Genomic DNA, 22,184 nt, shown 5'->3' with positions numbered 1-22,184 from the left:
CAAAAATAAATAACATGTATTCCAAATTCATTAAATAAATCACCTTACTGAGATTTTTCCATTCAAAAGAACGACTTACGGATAAGAGTACATCGTCAACAGAAGCTCGAAAGTTGAACAAAAGCTCGTAAGAGCTGAATGGAAGGTCGTAAGAACTAATTCACCCAGTTACGCCAAACAGAAAGTAAAACACGAGAGTTCGCAAGAAATGCTGAACTCCGGTTTACTTGGGAATAACACTGATATCTCCCTCCAGTACTATCTCCACCCCAAACCCCTATCATACACCAAATCACGATTGTATTGAAATCTCGTATTCAATCCAAACTGAGTATTAAATTTGATAATATATTTCCAACAATAATTCGATTCCAACAATAGAACATATATATAACACCAATCATCAATTTATACAAATGTTAAATTTTAACCGTACGAACTTACCTGGACTGAATTGTAGTAATTGCAGAAGTTTAGGGACTATTTTCACTATTTTTCCTTTTTCACGAGTATCTACGAGATTTTGATCTAGAATATAAAATTACTCATTCATTAGCATATATTTCATTTCCAATTCATTTCACAATTAATACCCTTTTATTTTTCAAATTTACACAATTACCCTAAACTTTTACAATTTTTCCAATTTAATCCCTTAATTAGTTAATCTATCAAATTAACTAATTTTCTCAGTCAATAATCTATCAAAATATTCTAGGCCCTCATATAGCCCCTAATAAACCTAAAATTCACTATCAAACCTTAATATTTTGACATTTTACAATTTAATCCGAAAATCAATATATAAGAAAATCACTTTACAAAATCATCACACAACAAAATCAAAGCTCCAAAACCATGTTATTCGTCAAAAACATCTAATATTTATCAATGGAAAATTCCAAAATTTTTAATAAAATAAAAAACGAAGGTATGATTTAGTTGGACCTAATTGCAACGATCTCAAAAACATAAAAATTACAAGAAACAATTAGGAATTGAAATCACATGAAAAAAAAATGAATAAACCGACTTAGAGCTCCTCCTATGGTGGTTTTGGCCGAAAATTGAAGAAGAAATGCATAGGAAGCTTTTAAAATTTCAATTTGTTTATTTTAATTTTATCAAAATTGCAATTTTGCCATTCAATTGTTTTATTTTATTATTTTAGGTATATTTATTACTTAAGTCCTTCCTTATTTATTAATCAAGTCATTTAATCACTTAATTATTATAATTAGCAAGTTTTAAGCTTTTTTCAATTTAGTCTTTTTTAATTAATTATCGAAACGTTAAAAATTTTCAACGAAACTTTAATACCACCTTAATGACACTTCGTAAATATTTATAAAAATATTTACGGCTCGATTTATAAAAATGAGGTCCCGATACCTCACTTTCTAAAACCACTTGACCTTAGGGTCTTACCACTCGAACCTAATAAATCATTGTAAAAGATAAATTACCAATTTAAGAACCATATTTGACTCGTAAATATTATTAATATTTACGAGCTTACTCGTCAGATTGGGTGGCCTCAAACCACTGTTTCCAACACCACTAAAAAATCGGGCTCTTACATTATATGTTTATGGCATTAACAAGTAAATATTATATGTTTATCATGGAAATCAAGAAAAAGAGAAGAAAGAAGAGGACTAATTGCAGACAAAGGAAAAGGTATGGCCAATGAGTGAAGAAAGAAGGAAACTCTACAATCAAGCCTTGTTTGTAAGTACTACAAGGATTTAATCCTATTTCTTTAGATATCTATAGTAAGAATTATAAATTAAGTGTTTAATTTTAGATTTATGTATAGTAGTAATTTAAAGGACTAAATTATAAAGATAGTAAACTTGATACAATAATGTGAATGAGAATTAAAGTGGTAAAGTAAGTTATGTGTATTAAGAATATTGTATGTGTGTGAAAAATATATGGAACTAAATGGAAATTATATGTGAAATTATAAGATTAAGGGCTAAATTAAAAGAAATTGAAAGCTGGTATAATTGATACTAAGCCCAAGTAGATAGATATGAATTGTTAGGATATAAATGCCATGCTATTAAGGAATATATTGTGCACTTATTGTTTATTCGCGTCGACGGTGTTCAGTTATTTGCTATGACAATTTTCAGTTCTTTTCCATATGTCCTAATTATTCTAATATGAATTGGTAAGTGTAATTTTAATAAATGTGGTTGTTACTATGAATAATTACATATGTGTATTTACAATATAAAACGTAGTTTACGATTAAGTTCTTGCAGTACTTACTTAAGCTATTTTAGCTTAACGAGTAGGTTAAGATCAAAGGGAAGCTAGAAGTGGTACAAGACCTACTCTTCCCATCACATCCCGAGGCCAAAAGAGTATGACTTCTAAATTTTGGGTTAGAATGACATGTACATAGGTATTTAGTGTGTGTTTTCATTAGGAATAACTAAAAAGCAAACTTTTTAAACATTATAAATTATAAGAACTTAATCTAAATGTTTGAATAGTATGATGGTAAAATGGTGTTGTGGTGGTTTTAAATGTTTAAATTATCAATTGGTTGGTTTGCTATTGAAATTTGATATGCAGGGACTAAGGTATAAAAGTTAAAAAATTGCAAAATTTCTTTCAATTTTGGCCAACACGAGGTCAAAGAGTAACACAGGCTAGCCATACGGTCGTGTGAGTGCTGGAATTGGTCAAGCCTCAAAGACTTACACGACCATGTGGTAGACACGATTTGGCCACACGGCCATGTGCCCTGTTTTTCACAAAAATTCATATTTCACTTTAAAACATTGTTTTAAATACTAGAATGTTTTAAGAAACTTATCGGGCTCCCCCTATCATTGATATTGTTTAATTAATGACTCAATAAGTTACAAATAAGTTCCAAATGAAACTTTTCTTGTTAAATTTTGATTGGTTAATACTCTAATATTTAATGTAGCATTCCTATATTTGATCCAATAGTCGAGTTAGGTATAAGGGTGTTATAGACGTGATCCCCTACTAGGCATAATCGACCCTACCTTCATTCCATTAAAAAAAATAGAATAGTAAACTGTCGTAATGCACAATATCATCTAGTCAATCCATTGGTTAGTAAAACCCATCTTCATCATGATAAAACGAAGGAAATTTTGATCCATCCTATCATACATATGATAAATGATTTCAATCTATCAGTAAAACTTTGCCTACCTTTCTCCGGCCCTTACTCTTCATATGATGGATGATTTCAAATGCAACAAGAATATTATTTGTGATTAATCTACCAGGAACAAAAACATATTGCATGGGAGAAATCATACTAGGGAAAAAAATTCTTTAATGGGTTAGCAAGGACCTTGGCAACAATCTTGTATATCACATTACATAAAACAATAGGTCTCAAATTTTGCATGTTGCCAGGACGATCCTTCCTAAGAATCAAGGCAATATTGGTATTATTAAGAGTCTCAAGAAAAGCACAAGTTACCCACTAATAATGCTCAAATACATCATGACCTACAATCAACAAACATATATGAAAAAAAGGAGGATTCATATTGTCCGGTCTTGGAGATTTGATAGGATCCATGATCATAACGATGTCTTTGAACTCCTCCATAAAAGGAGCAACCAGAGCTATATTCTAAGTATCCATTACACAAACAAGAAAATTCGAGAAAGCATTGAAATCAATGTGGGAAGAACTCGAGAATAGGTCTTAAAATTACAACAGATGATATCAAAACACAATTGGTTGTTCACGTCTCGAAGCATATGGACTCGATTTACCCTCCTCCTTTTAGAAGCATGAGCATGAAAATAAAGAGAATTTGCCTTACCATATTTTAATCAAAAAGTTTTTGATCTATGTCACCAGCACACAACCCCCTGCGCAAATAAAGAACCTGAATCTAAATGCCATTGAGCAATCTCGGGTGCAGTGGGATATAGTCGACACTTATGGTCAATTTTCACTTTTAACTCCTCAATATGCTCCTAATAATTACTCTCTAATCGCTTCCACCTCCAATCTAACAATCTCCTGCCACAATTCTTCAATTTCGACACAACACCCATACCCAAATCATCATTCCAACTAGACAGCACCACCTCGTTAAAATCACTTTCTAATAGCCAAGCATTCTCAAAGCGAAACTTACGAGCACCGCAGGTAAGCATTGAAGATTTTGGTCAGAAGTAGCGTTGACCAAATTATAGAGAAAAAGACTAATCCATTTAGCGTTCGCAAGAGCTCGGTCAAGGCACTCCATAATCAAGTCATTCGTACCTCACCCTCTTTCCCAGGTGAACCCAAAAACTAAAAATAGAATTTCAGTCAAGTGATAGTAAAAAAGACAACCCCAAAAACCACACAAATGAGTCGGGTAATTGGCACTAAAGGTGCTCATGGGTCAAATCTGGTCGGGCATTAACATACTTTATGCTTACCCAAGCCCGACCCGACCCTAAATATGAGTCTAAAATTTTGCCCAAACCCACCCATATTTGCAAAAGACTAACCCAAGCCCATTTTAGGCCTTCCCATATTATATTTTTATATATATTAAAAATATTTATATTATATTATTTTAATATTAATAATTTTATTTTTTATTTGTTGCAATTTTTTATGTAGTCATCTTAACATTATTTTAATGTTTACATTAAAGTAGTATTATATATTCAGCATAGGTTTATTTTTTTAATGTGTTATAAATTACATAATATGTAAAAATAACATAATATAAAGTATTATAAACTTAAAAATGGGTCGGGTTGGGCTAAAATCGGGCCTTGAATATTTAAGTCTGAGCCCAACCCATATTTTAAACGAACTTAATATTTTTGTCCAAATCTATTTAAATTTTAAGTGGGCGACGGATAACCAGAAACACGGGACTAATTGACATACCAAATTTATCAACAAATTATTAAAACCCTCCGAGCATACCCAAGGGAGATTATGAGGAGAAGAAAAATTCCACTGCAAGGACAACTATCTTTGTTTCTACTGAACTCGGAAAACCATAAAAACTTGTAAGGCGCCAACAAATATTTGTAGAATCTTCAATAATAAGTCGTAGGTTTAGAATTAGTGTTTTTATTTTTATTTTTTATTTGAAGGATTTTGATCTTCTATTTTTTAATTTTAAAATATAATTTAATTATTAATATTAATAAAATATTTTTATTAAATTTAAATTTATCACAATGCTTTTTTTTATATGGATAGCAAAGAAGTTTTTTCTATTTAGTGTTTAACTTGTGCTTTAGAGTTGATTTATCCAAAACTCTTAATTAGATAATAATATTAGTAATTAAATTTTATCAAATCAACCTTAAAACCCGAATTAAATCACATCTATCGGATTGTATTTGATAAATTAAATGTAAAATTAAACAAATTCACAATCAAGACTAAATTTATTCTATTAACAAAATCATGAAAAATTCAATAATATTATTAACAATTAACTTTCAACAAATCCACACTAAAACCCAAATTAAACCCTAAACAATTAACACTGTTAACTTTGGATACTAAAATATATAATTTTTGTCATATACATGTAACAGATACACAAGTAAGACACCAGAAAAACCGTGTCAAACTCGGGTATCAAATCCCATATTAAACCATATAAAAATGATAAAATATAATGAATTAAGGTAAAATTGAATCAAAATCACATCGGACAAATATTGGACTTGAAACTCAAGTTTTCCAAACCAAAAGAAGAGAATGAAGAAAGTAGCAATTTTGGCATGGAGTTGGAAGCAAATAACAAGTAAGCTTTAATCACTAAACAATGAATATCACCAAAATTTAGGAATCTTCCTACCAATCCGTAACCTTTTTTTTTTATATATAAGCTTCAAAGTCTTGTTTTGTTTAAGAAATTATGAGAAGTGATTCCGAGTTAATTAAAATTATTAACTATTTATTAGAAAATAATATTTCCAAATTGATATAATAATATATAATATGAGATTAATTTAAAGTTTTATTTTTATGCATCATAAATGTAACTATAATGTTAAATTCAAAAGATTGTAGAACTCATTATATTTGTACTCGATGGTCGAAATCTTGAAGTTTAAGTTTGTCGTGTTAGGAAACTACATAAAATAAACATGAAAAATGTTTTGTTTTCCCTTTGATATGGTGAAAATTTTTGAAACTTCAAAGTAAGGTTGTCCTGTTTCTTAATTGTCCTAAAACAACATTCTTTGTCATTGTCACCAAAGTAGATTTCATACTTTTCAACATCACGAATATCTGAATTACTCAATTTAAAGAATTTTGCGACAAATTATTTGATGAGTACATGAATTGTACTTTTTTTTTATTTGGGAGTATTGAATACGTTTATAATTCTGAGTTTTATAGTACTTTTTCTAGGAGACATGTCAAATTCAAATGACAATTTTTTATTCCTAAACTATAAAATAATAATTTCAATCAAACCACGCATCGCAGAATATTAAACCCTTTAATTATTTAAGAGGTTTCTCTAAAAGATTAGCGATATAATTAGGAAGACGTTTCAAATACCATACATGAATTACTGGACATGCCAGCCTTATGTATCCCATTTGATATCTTCGTATCCGAGAATCAACAAATTCAACTCCGCATTGTTCACAAAATTTAAGGCCCTCCTTTTGATTTCCAATTACTCGATAATTTCCACAAGGATTGGACCATGCAATTTGTAATTTACACATACTCAAATTACTATTTAATAGTAAAAAAAATATTTTTTTATTTATATTTATCATTATAAAAAATTACATTTAATATTTTTATTTTAATAAATAGTAATTCAGGCTTTTTAAATCAATTTGGACAAAATTTATATAAGGTTGGGATTGCATTTCAACCCGGCCCAATTCATGGACAAGTATACTCTTCGAACCCGCAAATCCTTAATTTGTTGCCAATTCTAAATTCTTTGTACGCTTATTTCTCTCAATAATCTCGAAAAAAAATATTCTTTGATGAAATATAAAGAAAACTAAACTTTAATCGCCAATGAATAACAAAAGTTACATGCTACTAAGCGAGGATGATGGAATCTCCAAAGGCTTAATACGAATGGATTTTACATATATATTTATGATCATGTTCCCCCACTGTAACATCTTGACATGATGTTTAGAGGTTTATTAGAGGAGTAGCAATGTCTGACTTAGTTCCCATTTTCTACTTGCACTCCAATTAAAGCTTGCTGCAAACATCCAAACAAACAAGAATATGTAAACATCACATGGATCAACAGGCAAGAAACAACATGGATGGTTTTCTTTTCTTTTTGGCAAAAGTAGAGGCCGAAGCCTCGGAATAAGAAGAGTGGTTGCAAATGCTTGGAATCTAATTAATCCGTATCTGCTGGGTTCGGAACAGGGACAAGGTTGATTACCTGAAAGCATGACAAAGTGTACAGCACATCGCTTGATGATATTTGGTGGTGGAGGACAATTCTCATCCTGAATCAACATTAAGACCCACGTCAGTTTCGCTTGTGTATCATTATTACTCGGACTCAAGTGTGTCTCACACGGGTATGTTTAGTTTTCTTAAACACGGATGTTAGACACAGATACAGACCTGAGTGGGCCTTCCAGCATCACAAGCACACCATGTTCCTCTAACTTCTTGTATAGCTTCTCTGCTGTGATTTTAGATCCCTCCACTATGTCAAAAAATATCTGGTGAAATACAGTAACATGAAGAATATAAGCATGGTAATCCAGTTGGTAAAAGTGATTCTCTGCAGTTTTCTGATCCAACTTTCATTTCAGGCATTTGTTTTTAATTTTTTACAGCCAGTTTTTCTTGGAGAACAAGGTAGCGACAAGTAAAAAAACAGGATTGTAACTTATTTTACTCTATACTCAGATAGATCGAATCGCAACTAGGGGTATATAATTGAGCGAAGCCAAGCTCAAACTTGCATTCTACTTGAAATTCGAGACTCGAAGCTCAACTTGCTTGATAGATCGAGCTTGAATCGACTACAACCAAACTGGACCTGAGTACTTTGCAAGTATAGGTGTCTAGTTTAATGCAAAGTGAAGGAAAAGATTGTGATTATTGCTAGTTAATAACGAGCGTACTCACGATATTTGTTTCCACTGCAGCAACATTGACTCTTAGACCTTTAATTTGATTTAGCCCCTCTGAAACAATACAAAACCAGCATAAAATCCAAGAATTTAATTTGATGCTCGACATAGGTGTTGGATACGAGTATTTCATGAAAAAATGAAGAGTCAAAGCAATGAAACCTCAAACCATAATTTACCTGCTAACACCTTAGCCTTCTTGTGATCACCCTCGAGCTTTGCAACATTTTCTTTTAAAGCAACAAAAGCAGCAGCACAAATGAAACCAAGCTGCCTCATCCCACCACCTAAAGTTTTCCTAAGTCTTCTAGCCTAAAAAAAACAAAGAAAACGAAGTTTGAAGATAAATTTCGGTATATGGCAGAGGTCTTTTAGCTGGAAAAACTTCAGATTTTACCTTGCTAATAAAGCTTTTGGATCCAACAATGACGGATCCAACTGGAGCACCTAAACCTTTTGATAAGCATACCTACAGCATTCAAAAGCAATGAAAAAAAAAATCTAAATCCATTGTTTATAAGATAAAGAAAATTTCAAGTCGAAGTTGTATTTCTGGCAAAAGACAGTTTAAATTAAGATGAAGTATACCGAGACCGAGTCTGCAGCTTGTACAAGCCTGTTAACAGGAACTCCAAGTGCCTGGCAGACCAATACTTTAGTTAGATACCGTGATAATTGACAGTTTTTGTGTATACATTTAAACACAGGCGTACAACACCGATAGAAGGCTAGTCGTGTTGCCCAGATTCTTCATTTACTTAAAGTACCCGCGTTTAATACTTATATCCTATATTGTTTGGACATTAGTATGGACGTACATGATCCTCCAAAAACATGAAATAACTAGAAAAACAAATTGAACATACTTGAACTAGACACATATTTACTACAGACACCGAGTGAAAATAGACTGAAAATATAAAAATGTGTTGCTCACCACAGATGCATTGAAAATGCGAGCCCCATCAATGTGAAGCTTTAAGCCATGCTTCTTAGCTAGCTCACCAACTTTGTCAGTGTATTCCGCAGACAAGCATCTACCCCCGGTGCTGCATGAATTGAGTAAACCATAACCAGAGGATTTCAATATGTATATAATCATATTGTCGGCATAAGCATAATTTAGAATTTATAGTGCATATATGATCCATTCTTGTAATGTAGTGCCAATGCAAAAGTAGTTGCTTCGAGTCTTTATTTTTCTTGAAGTATCCATTTCTGACGCATATCCAGATACACGCTCATTGTTCAAATTGATCATGTTTACAACATTTTCATAAACTAGAACAAAGCTCTTACTTTGCATGTGAATTCTCCAAGCAAATGAGCCTTGTAGTTGGGTAAACAATCTCTCCTCTTGGGTCCCTAATGGCGGCTTCAATCAAACCGATGTCCATAGTTCCATCATCATTGTTCTTCACCGGCCTTGGATGAACACCTCCAATGGTTGAAATCCCACCATTCTCATAAATATGGATATGACAATTGTCACCAAGAATGACTTCACTTCCCCTAATATCACAATGAACAAGAACACTAATGAGGTTACCCATGGTGCCTGATGCAACAAATAAACCGGCTTCCTTGCCCATGATCTTAGCGGCTTCAGATTCCAACCGGGCCGCGGTCGGATCAGCACCCAAGACATCATCATCAACTTCAGCAGTTGCCATTGCAGCCCTCATTGCCTCAGTTGGTTTCGTTACCGTATCCGATCGAAGATCTACACTTTTGGTCACCATTGTTTCTGAAATTTATCCCACAAAAAAGATCAATCAAAACAATCCAATGATTCCTTTCTCCAAATTAATTACACCAAGAAAATTGATCCTTACTACATTTCTTTTTCTGGTAAAAATTTTCCCTGCCTTTCCATTTAAGAGGGAATTTTATACCATGCCAAGAACATGTTGAACTAATCCCAAGAAAACTCAAGAAATCCATCCATTAAAAAAAAATCTACAAACCCGTTTAAAAAATGCATATTATATACATATATGCATGTGTGTGTATAGAGAGAGATGGCCATATTTTACCAGTTGAAGCTCTTCTTGTTCTTTGCCTTACAACCAGAACGAAAAAGTGGAAAATTTGCCTCTACGTTTCCCAGAAAACTGAAAATTGCAGCAAATTTCCTTGACAGAAACAGTTTAATTGTTTCTTATTTCTGCAAAAAGAGAATTGCAAAAATATTAGAACCCAAAAATTTCACGCTTTACAACAAATATACTTACTACGTGCAAAATATTAAACCCGAAAAAAACAGAACTTTACCTTTGAAAGGAATTTCAAGAAATTATGGGCTTATGACACCTTAGGCTTCAAACACACCACTTATTTTAGCTAAACTCGAACTAACTGTTCTGAAGAACACAATAATATTCAGTGAACCAACTTGACATGAAAAATTAAAAAAAAAAATCTTCTCAAAGTTAAAACATCATGTTTATACTTTTAAATCACCCATAAAATAGGCTGACTAATAAAGTACTGACCCCAAGGAATGAAACTAGACTTAATTAATAGCATTCAAATACCTTTTTTTTCTTTTGGCCTTTTGATCATTTCTTTGTTGGAAGAAAACAAAATAAGGGAATTATGATTTTTTGTTTGTTTCTTTGATATTTGGTTTCCATGAAGGAATCAAATAACATATATGAATTAGTGGGTCGATTTAGCTTTTGTCGCTTGTATATCATGTAATGTTGGAAGCTTGCGAGAAGAAAATTTCCTTTTGGCTTTCCTAGTAATAATTTGGAGTTTTACATCATGCATGTGATTTAAATGTGTTTCAACTTGATTTCTTCACCAAAAAGAAAATATTTTTCTACTAGGGGATCAATTCAAATTCTCTTACTTTGATGAATGAAAGTCAGCCAAGAAAATAGTGGATGACAGATTCATTGTAAGTAATAAAAAGTTAACATCAGATTGAAAAGCTAGCCAACAACCCCCCACAATACCTGGTTCAGTCAATTATGTACACGTATTACATCGTAGAATCTTCTTTCAAAATCAAAACTAATAGTGTTACAAACGAAAAAACAAAACATATATATCAAAGATTTAAACAATTTAAGAGGAAAAAAGAAACATAGATGACACTATCAAATTTATGCACAAAACAACTATGGATGCTTTCTGCGCCTTCGAATGCTAATGGTAAGAACATGCATGCATGCATGGTCGATCATTTCAATCATTTAAAATAACATCATAGAGAGAAGAATTTAGTTTCTTATGTAATAAATGATGTATGTATGTTTGTATATAAGCATACCTGCGTGAGGCTAAGAGGATTGAGAAATATTTTAAAGAAGATTTTTGTGAAGAGAGAATAGTAAGAACAGAAGAGAGAAGGCTTATTTATAATGGTGGCTCAAGCAGTCAAAGCTTATCCAGTGTACGTATTCTTGTATTCTTGTGTTTCTATTTTTTTTATTTGGTTTATTATATTTGTATAAAATTCAGTATGGTAAATAAAATTTATATATTCCTATATTTATATCAAATTTACATTATTTTATCGTGTCATATTATTTTTAAGTTCTGGGTTCTAAAATACAAGGTGTAGATAAGGCTGCTTGAAAATTGGGTAAGCAAATAGAATGGGAACAAAAATTTGGGATTAAAGAATAAAATAAATAAAACAAAACATACTTTTTGACTAAAGGATGAAATTCTGACTCTTCCCTTATGTGGCCATCACAGCACATTGGTGATGACTCAATTGGATAAATAATAATAATAATAATAGTAATAATCCCCCAGGAGCAGAGTGAGTTGCAGGAAGAGAAGGTTGGTTGCCGCCTGACTGAAGAGAAGAAAATTAGTGATGAAGATGCGATGGGTGTGAATTCACTTGATTTTCATTTACAGTCAAAATCATGGCACTTGGTGTTCTTTATTTTCAGATTGGGTGCTGTCTGTTTTAACCATACTGCTGCTTGTCTGCTTCTTTTCTGTGTTTAAGCTGTTTTATCTGCGCTACTTGGATCCTCTTTGAACATGCTGTTTTGGACTGTGTTTGCTTTCCCTTTGAAATAACACTTTACTTTTATACACTTGTAATAAAAAATAAATAATATTATACATGATCATAACACAAATGTAGTATCATAAGATCTAGCTACAATACTTTCAGATATGGGATGACCTTTTTATCAATCAAACGCAGCTGCATAAACCCTAATAAGAGGATAATTTAGGTGCAATGCAAAATAATTTTCTCAATCCCATATTAAGTACATTGGCAAGCATGAGTAGGAAAATATGCGACAGAATTCTTTTACCCCTTTTTGTGTCCCTTCATGTGCCCTCAATCATTAACACATGTTTTTCAGCCCCGGACTTCCAATGAATAAAAAGAGATAATTGAAGGTAACTCGATGAGAACCAGGATTCCCCAAAAAAACTACAACAGTTATTCAAATCTTATAATGATCACATGTTTCATATTACCGGTATTTCTTTTCCAGGTTTCTTCTAAGAGACAAAAAACTCTGGCACTGGAAAATACAGTGATGCAAAGAAATACAACATAAAAAGCTCTGAACATAGCTGGAATCCATGTAACACTTTCATGATTTATAAAAATAGAGAAGCAGATATGGTTCCATCAAATGCCCCAATACTACTCATTGTATAAGGCTTTAATCTCTTGCTGTCTGATGAAACTCAATACTTGTTCAGAGCTCAAAAAGCTATTCCTCCATTCCAGTTTGATTTTCAGCAGTGTCTCCACCCAAGACACAAGAATTGTCAACCTCGGTAGCTTCAACCGTTTCTTGGATGCTTTCCTGTTTGGTAGAGACTGAATCCGGATTTATAGATTCTGTAGCAACCTCAGAACTTGTAGCAGCATCCCCACTCATCTTATTAATTGTCTGTGTGATATCATCTCCTTTGTCTTCCACAACCAATGCCTCATTTATGTGCATGTTTCCATCTGTTCCAATATCCATAGTAGCATGTTCTTTTCCTGAATCAGCATTCACATCAACTTCTGCACTTGGTAGGCCATCAAGAGAAGAGTCAAGATGCTCCAAGGAAGGTGCAGGCTCTGAATGTCCTGCGCTAGGTACAGCAACTTGGCTTGCTGCAGCCTCAGACAACTCAAGAGCATGATTCTTTTCACCTGCCTCTTCTTGCTTTTCTGCTTGTGCTCTATATACATTCATAAGTCTTTGCATCCTTTCCAACTCAGACATGAGATTCCCGTAGCGTCTTTGTAAGGTTTGTTCAAGCTCCTTCTGTTTCTGGACTTCCTCCCAGAGACCATTTATTCTGTGTGATGCCGCTAAATGTTCCTGCTTTTGTAATGCTTGAAAACATTCTAGCTCTGTTCCTGCAGTATCTATCTGCTTAACAGTAGACTCAATATGACGCCAAAGAGTTGCAGCCCGTCTCTGATCATAAAAAAATGTTGGTTGTTTAGCACGTCAGGAATTGAAATTTCAAACAAGTTCCAAGTTCCATTACTAAAAGTATGATATTGTGCTTTCGAATTTAGAGTGTCACACTTTAATCAATCACTTGTAAGCTACGTGTAAAGTGAGTAAATTACTAGTACTCCAACCCATTACCCAAAATGGATTTCACCAGGTTGTAGAAATTATTGGAAGAAAAATATGACAAAAACTTGAACAAAGATACAGACTCCCAAACCCAGATCTCAAGGCATCAAGGTTTTCAGATTCTGATATGTATGAAGAAAACATACCGAATAAAGCTTTCATTTAAGTGCTATGAAATTTCCAAATGAAATCGAATAACAGAAAATGCATGATAGAAGTTAAAACTCAAATGCTACAGTTGCAATAAAAAATAAGATGCTGTTAGTAGAAGAAAATTATTAAATGAAAATTATCGGCATATATCTAATGACATACCTCATAACCCTGTGTGAGAACATTGTACTTCTTCTCCATGCTTTCTGCCTTCGACTTATCATTATCCATCTTCTTTTTCACATTTTCAAATTCAGTTTGCAAGGCTGCAAGTTTCTCCATATTTCCAGCAACACTTGATAGACCATAAGCATTACGAGTAGGGAAGTACATGAGATCATTTAGGCAAGTATTATGTGCTTCCACAAAATCATCAAGAGATTCATTTTCATGCCCCATTGCCACACGAAGAAATTCAGCCTCCTCCTTAATCAAAGAATCAGCCTGCCAAAAAAATAAGGTTTTTTATCAGTTCACAGAAGGCGCATCACTATCAGTTATGCTTACATATCATCTCTGATATTACAAAAGTTGAGGATAATGACCAAAAAAAATGATCAGACTGACAGGGACCTGAATCTGGAAACTGTAAGTAGTTGATTTTCTTTTGGTTTTCAACAAAAATTACATGCACCAAAATATTTATATGGTGCAACTAAATGAAAATCAAGTCTCAACTACTTGTAAGAGGTTTTAGGTTGTTTGCATGACTCGATTCTTTAATAGGCAATTTATATCACAAAACAGAACCCAATTCTATAGCAGGCACCAAAACAAAATTTTCTTACATTAATAAGAAACCATTAATATGATGATAAAAACCTTCACTAAGGTATGAAAACATAAATACACATGAAATAATGAAATGAAGCCAACATAATTAATCAAGAAAAGCATGACAAACCTCTTTCATTTCCTCTTCTTCGAAATCTTCAATACTGGGAATGGATCCATTTGCAGGACGCTTGGCACCTTTTTTCTTCGCCTTATTTGCCTTTTCATCAAGTGGATACTTAGCATTATCATGTTCCAGCAAGGACAAAAGCTCTTTTCTTATCATTTCATCAGCCTGCTCAATTGAAGTAGGGGGAACAAAAGAACTTTTGTCACCATCGGTCCTCATCAAAGAATCTCTAATTAATTCCAGAGAGGCACTAGGAGGTCTCGGAAGCTCCCTCTGCAACACTTTTGATCTCTTCTTAAGTAATGCCTGCTGTCGTGCTTCTTCCTCGGCCCTTTCTCTAGCAATCCGATCAGACATGTCTTCTTCAATCTTCTCCTCTGGTTCTTCATTATCTTCTGGGGGTGGCTGAATGACTATTTGGTACTCATTCTTTGGCTGCGGAAGAGTACCAAGTCCAGATCGCAAATTCCTTCTTAGATCAGCTTGTCTCCGCTGCTCAAGTTTGGCACTGTCATGAAGGTCCATCTCTTCGTTTATGTGGAGCCCATCCCTGATAGGAGTTCCTTTAGGGGTCAAAGCAAAAGAATAGCCATCCCTTGATGGTGTCATTCCAGTTCTAGGCGTAAGACCTGCAGTTCCAGGAGTTGCAGCAGGAGTCAACATTGGATTTGGTGTTTGGATCTGTGTTTTAGGTGTGACCCCTGAGAAATCTGAAGGGTGCAACTCTGGATTTTCTCCACCAAGTAATGGTGTTTGGGACTCTCTCAGCCTAGCCAAATTTTCAGCTTCCATCATAATAGCATCACCTTTTCCAGCTGGTGTTCTTTGTGGGGTTCGTAAAGGTGTCATTCCTGGACGTGGTGTCTGAGAATAATTTGCGAGAAGAGCACGAGTTGCACCACTCCCTCCAGCCAGTTCCTCATTCTCTGCAAGAAGATCACTGGCATATCCCATCTTTGCAATCTCCTCCAATTCATGATCAGAAATCTGGGGTGATGGCAGCATAAGTTTTGATCTCTTTCTTACCGTTTCTGGATCATTCAACTTGTTTGCCTGCAATATTGCTGATGGAGTATCCTGCCTCTGTGAAATTTTATTCTTCGCAACATCCTGCTTTCTTAACTGTGCTTCTATATCAACTCTTCTTTTTCCCTCAAGTTCCTCAATAGTAGTTGGGAACTTAGGCTGCTCTACAGGTCTATCTTCATCAGCAACATCATAAAAGCCTGGAGGAGGCCTCTTCTCAAAAGGAATTTCAGCATTATAGTCAATTCCCTTCCTCTTCCTCTTCCGTTGCCTTGTATCAATTCCAGCAGCCTTAAGCTCCCTCCTTTTTTGCAAAGAAGCAAGTCTCCTGGCCTCTTCAAGCTGTTTCTCCCTAGCTTTCCTCTTCGCTTTCTTGCCTCTAGTATTAGCAAGCCGAGCACGAGCTTCAGAAAGCATTTCCTTCTCATCCTCATCCATATCAACAGGATCTGGACGAGCAGGCTTTGATTCGGGATTTGGGTCAATCTCTCCAGGGCGCAATTTCCGGGGATCATCACCTGGCTCATAGTTTTCATCTCTAGCACAGGCTGCATCAAGGAGCTTCTCATACCGTTCAAGACATTGCGATGGAGTCCGACCAACAATTGGAGCAATCGTTCTCCATTGTGTTGGCATGAGCTTAGCAAGATGAAGCAGTTTCTCGTCCTCTTCTCTAGTCCACTCAGTCTGCATACATCAACAAAACACAAATTCATCACTTGAAAGTTCTTACTTCTATCAAAATAACTATAAAAATTACTGCTAGTTTTCTTCATCAAAAGTAATAAAGTAAAAACACTTCAATTAACCTTAAGGGTTCACAAAGAAATACAATAACACCTACTCAGCAAGAAAGCTACCTGCAGTTTGATTCACAGAAGAGTGCAATTCCTAATAATTAGACCACCCTTAATTCTTTTGCCAATCCATATGAAACAATTGTATCTGAAAGCCTGACGCTCCATATTTTAACTATTTGGTATTTATAATCATATATTATTTAGTTTATTTACCATTAAACTTTGTTTCCTAACCAAACATTCAAGCAAGCAAAAAGCATGTACCATGCAGCAACAAGAACGTTTCTTTTAATTAAGCTCAGCAACTCTAACCAAAGGTTTCAAATAAAAAACAATTAAAATGAAACATAACTTCTCCAACTCAAGAAAATTCTAACAATAATGATGTCCACGGAAAATTCCAACTCACAAATCGTAACACTGAAAAGCCTAAATACCCAAAATTGATTTCATCTTTTAAGAAGAAACCAAACTAAGCTAACCAATATTAAAGCAATACAAAGCTCCAATGAAAATGCTCAAACTCGAAAACGTTAAAACTTTATTTTAAAACGGAGAGAAAAGAAGAGGAAAATTTACCTTTTTGATGGAAGGATCCAGCCACTCATACCAACGAGCTTTACATTGCTTAGCAGATTTACGAACAAGCAAAGAAGAAATCCGAGCCCATTGATTCTTCCCATATTTCATAACCGCCGCTTTTAAGATCTCATCCTCCGTGTTCTTCCATACTCCTCCTTTTATCATAATCCTCATCTTCGCTCACGTTTCTTTGTTTCCCTTGAAAGATTTGATTGAAATGGAAGCTTCAAAAATTATAAACCCTAGATTTTCAATTGAAAAAGCTCTGAATTTTAAGCTCTTTAAACCCTAGATTTTCTGTTTAAAGAGTAACTGCGGAGCCAGAACAAGGGATCCTAATCTTATAATTTTTTTATTTTGACCCCTTAGAATTTGTATAATTAAAGTAAGATCCTCAGCCCGCTAATTGAAAACTAAAATAAGAAGAAAAATATGCATTACTTGTTCATCAATAATTCTTACCACATTCACATTATTGTCGGTATAAAATATTTATAATTAGATTTTTATTTGATTGTTTTAATTATTTAAATTTTTAAAAATAATTTAATCTCAATGTTTTTACAATTAAAATCAATAAATTTATCTATACCCAGAATAATCTTTCATGGATTATAGTTAGAAATTGTTATAGTTTTTGTGTTACATCTCCAATCTATGGTAAGTTTTAAAGTTTTAATGGTGTATCAATCAAGTTGTTTTGTCAATTTGGTGTTAACTTGAATGTTAAATCCCTTCCATTTACCATTTGTGATTTCAACATTAAATGCACATAAACCAATACAAGACTAGCTTATACCTATTCCATAAACAACTTATTCCATATATTTAAGAGGGTTGTTTTTATTTTTAATAAATTAAATTCAAGTTATCCATGAAATAAGTAAATATATGTTGTAATCATTGTTTTTTAAATATGTTCCACGTCAAATTTAACTAACATGTGTAGATGAAAATATATAGAAAAGCTAAGTCCAAGAAGAAGGCATTTGGTTTAATTAAAAGTTATCATTTTTTCAATTGTTTAATTGGTTGAATGTAATTCCAAATTTTTAAAATTTATTTTTAAAAATTTAATCATATTTTAATATATTTATTATTAAAATATGAATTAATAATATATAATATTAGAAAAATAATATATAGCCTACTTTATTATTTTTAAACGCAATGCATATTTAATGTGCTAGAATATCATTAGCTAAACAAATAATTTAATTATCCTCTAAACTAAAAAGCAAAAGATTAGAAGTAATAAATAGCTTGAGAATTATATTTTATATCCAAACATAATGTTTATACATTAACAAAAAGTTACACGAAGTCATTAGTTTATATGCCATAATCTATATGTTAAATTTTACAGCATCAACAAGTTATAACAGTCTGTGGCATTCTATCATGTCATTATACCATCCAAACATCACCAACATAACCATAATTTTTAATGGCTCGATATTTTGCGTATATGAAAGTAAGTTGGTCATAGTAAGGGAAAGTACATTGTATGAATTGACCAGTTTCTTTATGACTCTATAAAAGAGGAATCCACATTAGATATAAGATTGGTCAAAACAATATAATAAAAACAGGAAATAATTCTTACACTTATATATGAGTTCCACACGGCATTGACTTATATATATATATAGGCAAAAGATTACCAACTCTGAAATAGTTATATCTCATAAATGCTCCTTTGAGCCCAAAGTAAACATAGAGGAACATGGAGGATAAGTTGATGTTATGGTGAAAACGACTTCAAATGCATTCAATCCGCTAATAACCAAGTCCTCAATTTCAACAATGACAACTAGTTTTAGTTATACAAATAACTATTAATTTAATGGAAAACATTAACCCCAGCCTACTTAATGACATTGATCATGTTAAGATGACAGTTAAAGAGAAAGAGTGTTTTTAATGCAATTTTTTTTCTAGAGTTTGATAAAAATTTGTATAAAATGTAAAAGAAATTCCTATAATAATTAACCTATTCTTATAACTGGACCCTTAATTTATGGACTACATCATCTCCACTCTCTTTTCTCTACCAGATTGGTATATCAATCGCATTGTTCTTACAATTTCATTGCAATCAATAAGTAACAAGATTTATATACTAAAGGAAAAAAAATGCAGTAAACAAAGAAAGACAACTGATTTACTAGTAATTAGAGGTGCTCATGGCCGGGTGGCCCGGCCCGGCCCGAAATATGGGAGGGTTTGGGTAAAAATATAGGTCCGAAATATGGGCTCTAAACGGGCCGGGTCTCAGACACCGCTTTTATGTTCCGAGCCCGGCCCGGCCCGAATGTACTAAATATATATTTTTATTTTTTTAATTTTAAAATATTTATTTTTAAAATAAATTTTTAGTTTTTTATTAAAAAATTGGCTGGGCCAGGCTCTAGCTTAGGATTTTTTCCCAGGCCGGGCCTGGACAAAATCTCAGGCCCATATTTCAGGTCGGGCCCGGGCCCGGGCCTAGGATGTGAGATGAATTTTTTTGGGCCCGAGCTCGGCCCATGAACACCTCTACTAATAATATGATTTGATAATTAAGCACTTGCAATGACCCCAAGCTAAAAAGCCAAATATTTGTGTTAATAATTTATGATAAATTATAGTCTCTGCCTCTAATCGTTCAATGATGGACAAAACTTATGGTTGACATGCATGTGGAACAATGAAGAGAAAATGTTGGACATTTATATAATAATTATATTTTCAAAGGGAAGAAGGGGTGATTAAGGGAAGAAGGGGTGATTAGAGTCAAACTGTATTCATAGTGTCTGCAAGGGAACGAAGTATGCATCCAAAATCGGCTTCTCTGTCAGCTTTTCATGGATCTTAAGGCATTGATCACATGTGGTGCGATCTCCCATTGAAGAAGATGGACATTTATTTTCATCTTATTTTGTCTTTTATTTAATTTTGACAAAAATACCCTTGACTTATTTACTTAGATATTTTTCTAGAATTACCATTATGTGTCCATAAACTAATTTATGGTCTATTTGCCACATAAACACTTCAAATTTCATGCAATAATTCAATTAAGTCATTTAATCACTAATTAGACACACTTTACATTTTTTTCTCAATTTAGTCCTAAAAATTCAATTAGGCACTAAATCATTAAAATTTCCTATCTATATTTTCACACAATATTTCAATCAATCGGTAATTAATAAAAATTTATAAAATTAAACTATTTCACTTCGGATTTGTGGTTACGAAACCACTGTTCCGATTAAACCCTATTTCGGGCTATCACAAATAATGTAACATTCAGTGCAACAATAGTTGTGCACTAATGACTACTAAAAGAGGAAAAGCATAAAGAAGAAAAAACTTTGAAAGAGACCCTATCATTGAGTGAAATATACAAGTGAAATGCCAAAAGAAGAAAAAAGACTCACTTCATAAGAATATCATAGTACTGGGGATCTAAAGAACGGAGTATTCCTTCAACATCTTTTATAGCTATTAATGCTTTACGCACACCTATCCAATTAGCATACTGCAAATGCCAATATCCAAATTAAAATGAAAAAAATGGACAAATTTTTTTTTTCATTTTAGGGTACGAAACCTTGCATCGTTCGTCTTGAGGAGGATAAGTCTCGAGTGCAATTTTAATAGCTTCAATGGGTTTATACCTGAGATAGAAACAAACCAATCTTACAAAATTAGGGTTTTTTTTCCTTTCAAAACTTTTAAATGAGAAACTTGAATTAATATTAGAAATTTCAACTGTTTAATTAAGCTCTCGATCTTCAGAGATATTTGTTTTCTATTTTTGCTAGTATATCCTCGGTGTTATCAGATCCCGCAGATTTCTCCGTTTCTGCCATTATCACTAATTCACTCGTTCTCTCTAATCAATCACTTGCCAAACAAAAAATATTTTCAAATGTATTCGTGCAATGAATTCAATCAAAATGTGTGAAAATCATACCTTATGAATTAATTAAAATATTTGTTAATAAAATGATTATTGAAAAATATGATTATTAAATCTTTTATTCAAATATTTGTTAATAATGATTATTGAAAATATAAAAATACATAAATATTATCTTTTATTCCAAAGGGTAATTTTTAAAGTAACATTACATTCAAGAAATATATTGAATGCATCAAACGTGTTAATGTAAAATTTTGAAATTTTAGTCAATACTTTTTAATACATACAAAATATTGTAAAGTAACTATTGGAAATCATCCATATTTATGGAAAGTCAAAGATATGGGTATCAAATAAAGTCAAAGATATGGGTATCAAATATTGGAAAGTCAAAGATATGGGTATCGAGATATTGGCATAAGAAATCTGAGTATTTGCAATATTTGGTCCCTAATCGTAAAGTGACTTTGCAAGTTGATCCCTGAACCTCAACTATAAATAGGCATAACCATCTCTCATTCTGTATCTCATATTTGCCATTCTCTACTTAAGGCATTATTCTCTCTCTCTTTGTAAATTCTCACTTGTATTTTGGAGTGAAATATATTTGGTAGCGCCCGAGGACGTAGGCAAAATTTGCTGAACCTCGTTAAATTCTTGTGTTCTTTATTGTATTATTCTGCATGAACTGTGAGTGTGATTATAGTGATTTATTGTGCTATTAAATTACGATTGAGAAATATTCTGGCTAGGAAAGACTTGGTACTTAAGCGATCCTTGTGATCCACCTCTCTTTTCTGGGAATTGAACTTAGTGTGATTTTTTAGTATAATAATTTTACTCTTTTACACGCTTCCACACAACAGTAACTTTTCCAGTAATATCATTTCTATCATTGGAATTATAATATTAGAAAACATCAAACACCTTCCAAGAAAAAAAGATTGGTTAATAAATTTTTATTAAGAGAGTCGAAATAGAATTTAGACTCATATTTTCTTTTCTTTTATTCCTTTTAATATCCAAATAGAACGTATAAAAGAATAATATAATATTTAAAACTGTCTTTTAAATAGTTTAATATTAACTTTTTTAATTTAATTTTT

General features: G+C 32.8%; 2 protein-coding genes, 1 long non-coding RNA gene and 1 pseudogene across 3 annotated transcripts; 1 reads left to right on the top strand and 3 right to left on the bottom strand.

Annotated features, from left to right (window-relative positions):
• Nucleotides 1-7,004: 7,004 nt before the first annotated feature.
• On the bottom strand, nucleotides 7,005-10,615 carry LOC105782062 (low-specificity L-threonine aldolase 1). The gene is made up of 11 exons (XM_012606545.2): nucleotides 10,399-10,615; nucleotides 10,161-10,291; nucleotides 9,424-9,871; nucleotides 9,062-9,173; nucleotides 8,713-8,763; nucleotides 8,522-8,593; nucleotides 8,304-8,436; nucleotides 8,120-8,178; nucleotides 7,607-7,707; nucleotides 7,419-7,485; nucleotides 7,005-7,226 (listed from the first exon to the last, which is right to left on the bottom strand). Exons 3-11 carry the CDS (start codon nucleotides 9,864-9,866, stop codon nucleotides 7,188-7,190), a joined length of 1,077 nt encoding a protein of 358 aa, XP_012461999.1. The 5' UTR covers nucleotides 9,867-9,871; nucleotides 10,161-10,291; nucleotides 10,399-10,615; the 3' UTR covers nucleotides 7,005-7,187.
• A 616-nt stretch (nucleotides 10,616-11,231) lies between these two features.
• LOC128036062 (uncharacterized) lies at nucleotides 11,232-12,186 on the top strand. The gene is made up of 2 exons (XR_008192899.1): nucleotides 11,232-11,527; nucleotides 11,836-12,186. It is a non-coding gene; the product is annotated as an uncharacterized LOC128036062 (long non-coding RNA).
• A 339-nt stretch (nucleotides 12,187-12,525) lies between these two features.
• LOC105782061 (cell division cycle 5-like protein) lies at nucleotides 12,526-17,523 on the bottom strand. Its single transcript, XM_012606544.2, has 4 exons — nucleotides 17,163-17,523; nucleotides 14,758-16,470; nucleotides 14,016-14,297; nucleotides 12,526-13,532 (listed from the first exon to the last, which is right to left on the bottom strand). Exons 1-4 carry the CDS (start codon nucleotides 17,337-17,339, stop codon nucleotides 12,828-12,830), a joined length of 2,877 nt encoding a protein of 958 aa, XP_012461998.1. The 5' UTR covers nucleotides 17,340-17,523; the 3' UTR covers nucleotides 12,526-12,827.
• A 2,417-nt stretch (nucleotides 17,524-19,940) lies between these two features.
• On the bottom strand, nucleotides 19,941-21,025 carry LOC105782066 (actin-related protein 2/3 complex subunit 5A-like; annotated as a pseudogene).
• Nucleotides 21,026-22,184: the final 1,159 nt, after the last annotated feature.

Source organism: Gossypium raimondii, chromosome 13 (assembly GCF_025698545.1).
Source record: "Gossypium raimondii isolate GPD5lz chromosome 13, ASM2569854v1, whole genome shotgun sequence".
NCBI classification, from domain to species: Eukaryota; Viridiplantae; Streptophyta; class Magnoliopsida; order Malvales; family Malvaceae; genus Gossypium; species Gossypium raimondii.
The sequence above is the reverse complement of the archived record's forward strand: the minus strand, read 5'-3'. Positions and strand labels throughout refer to the sequence as shown.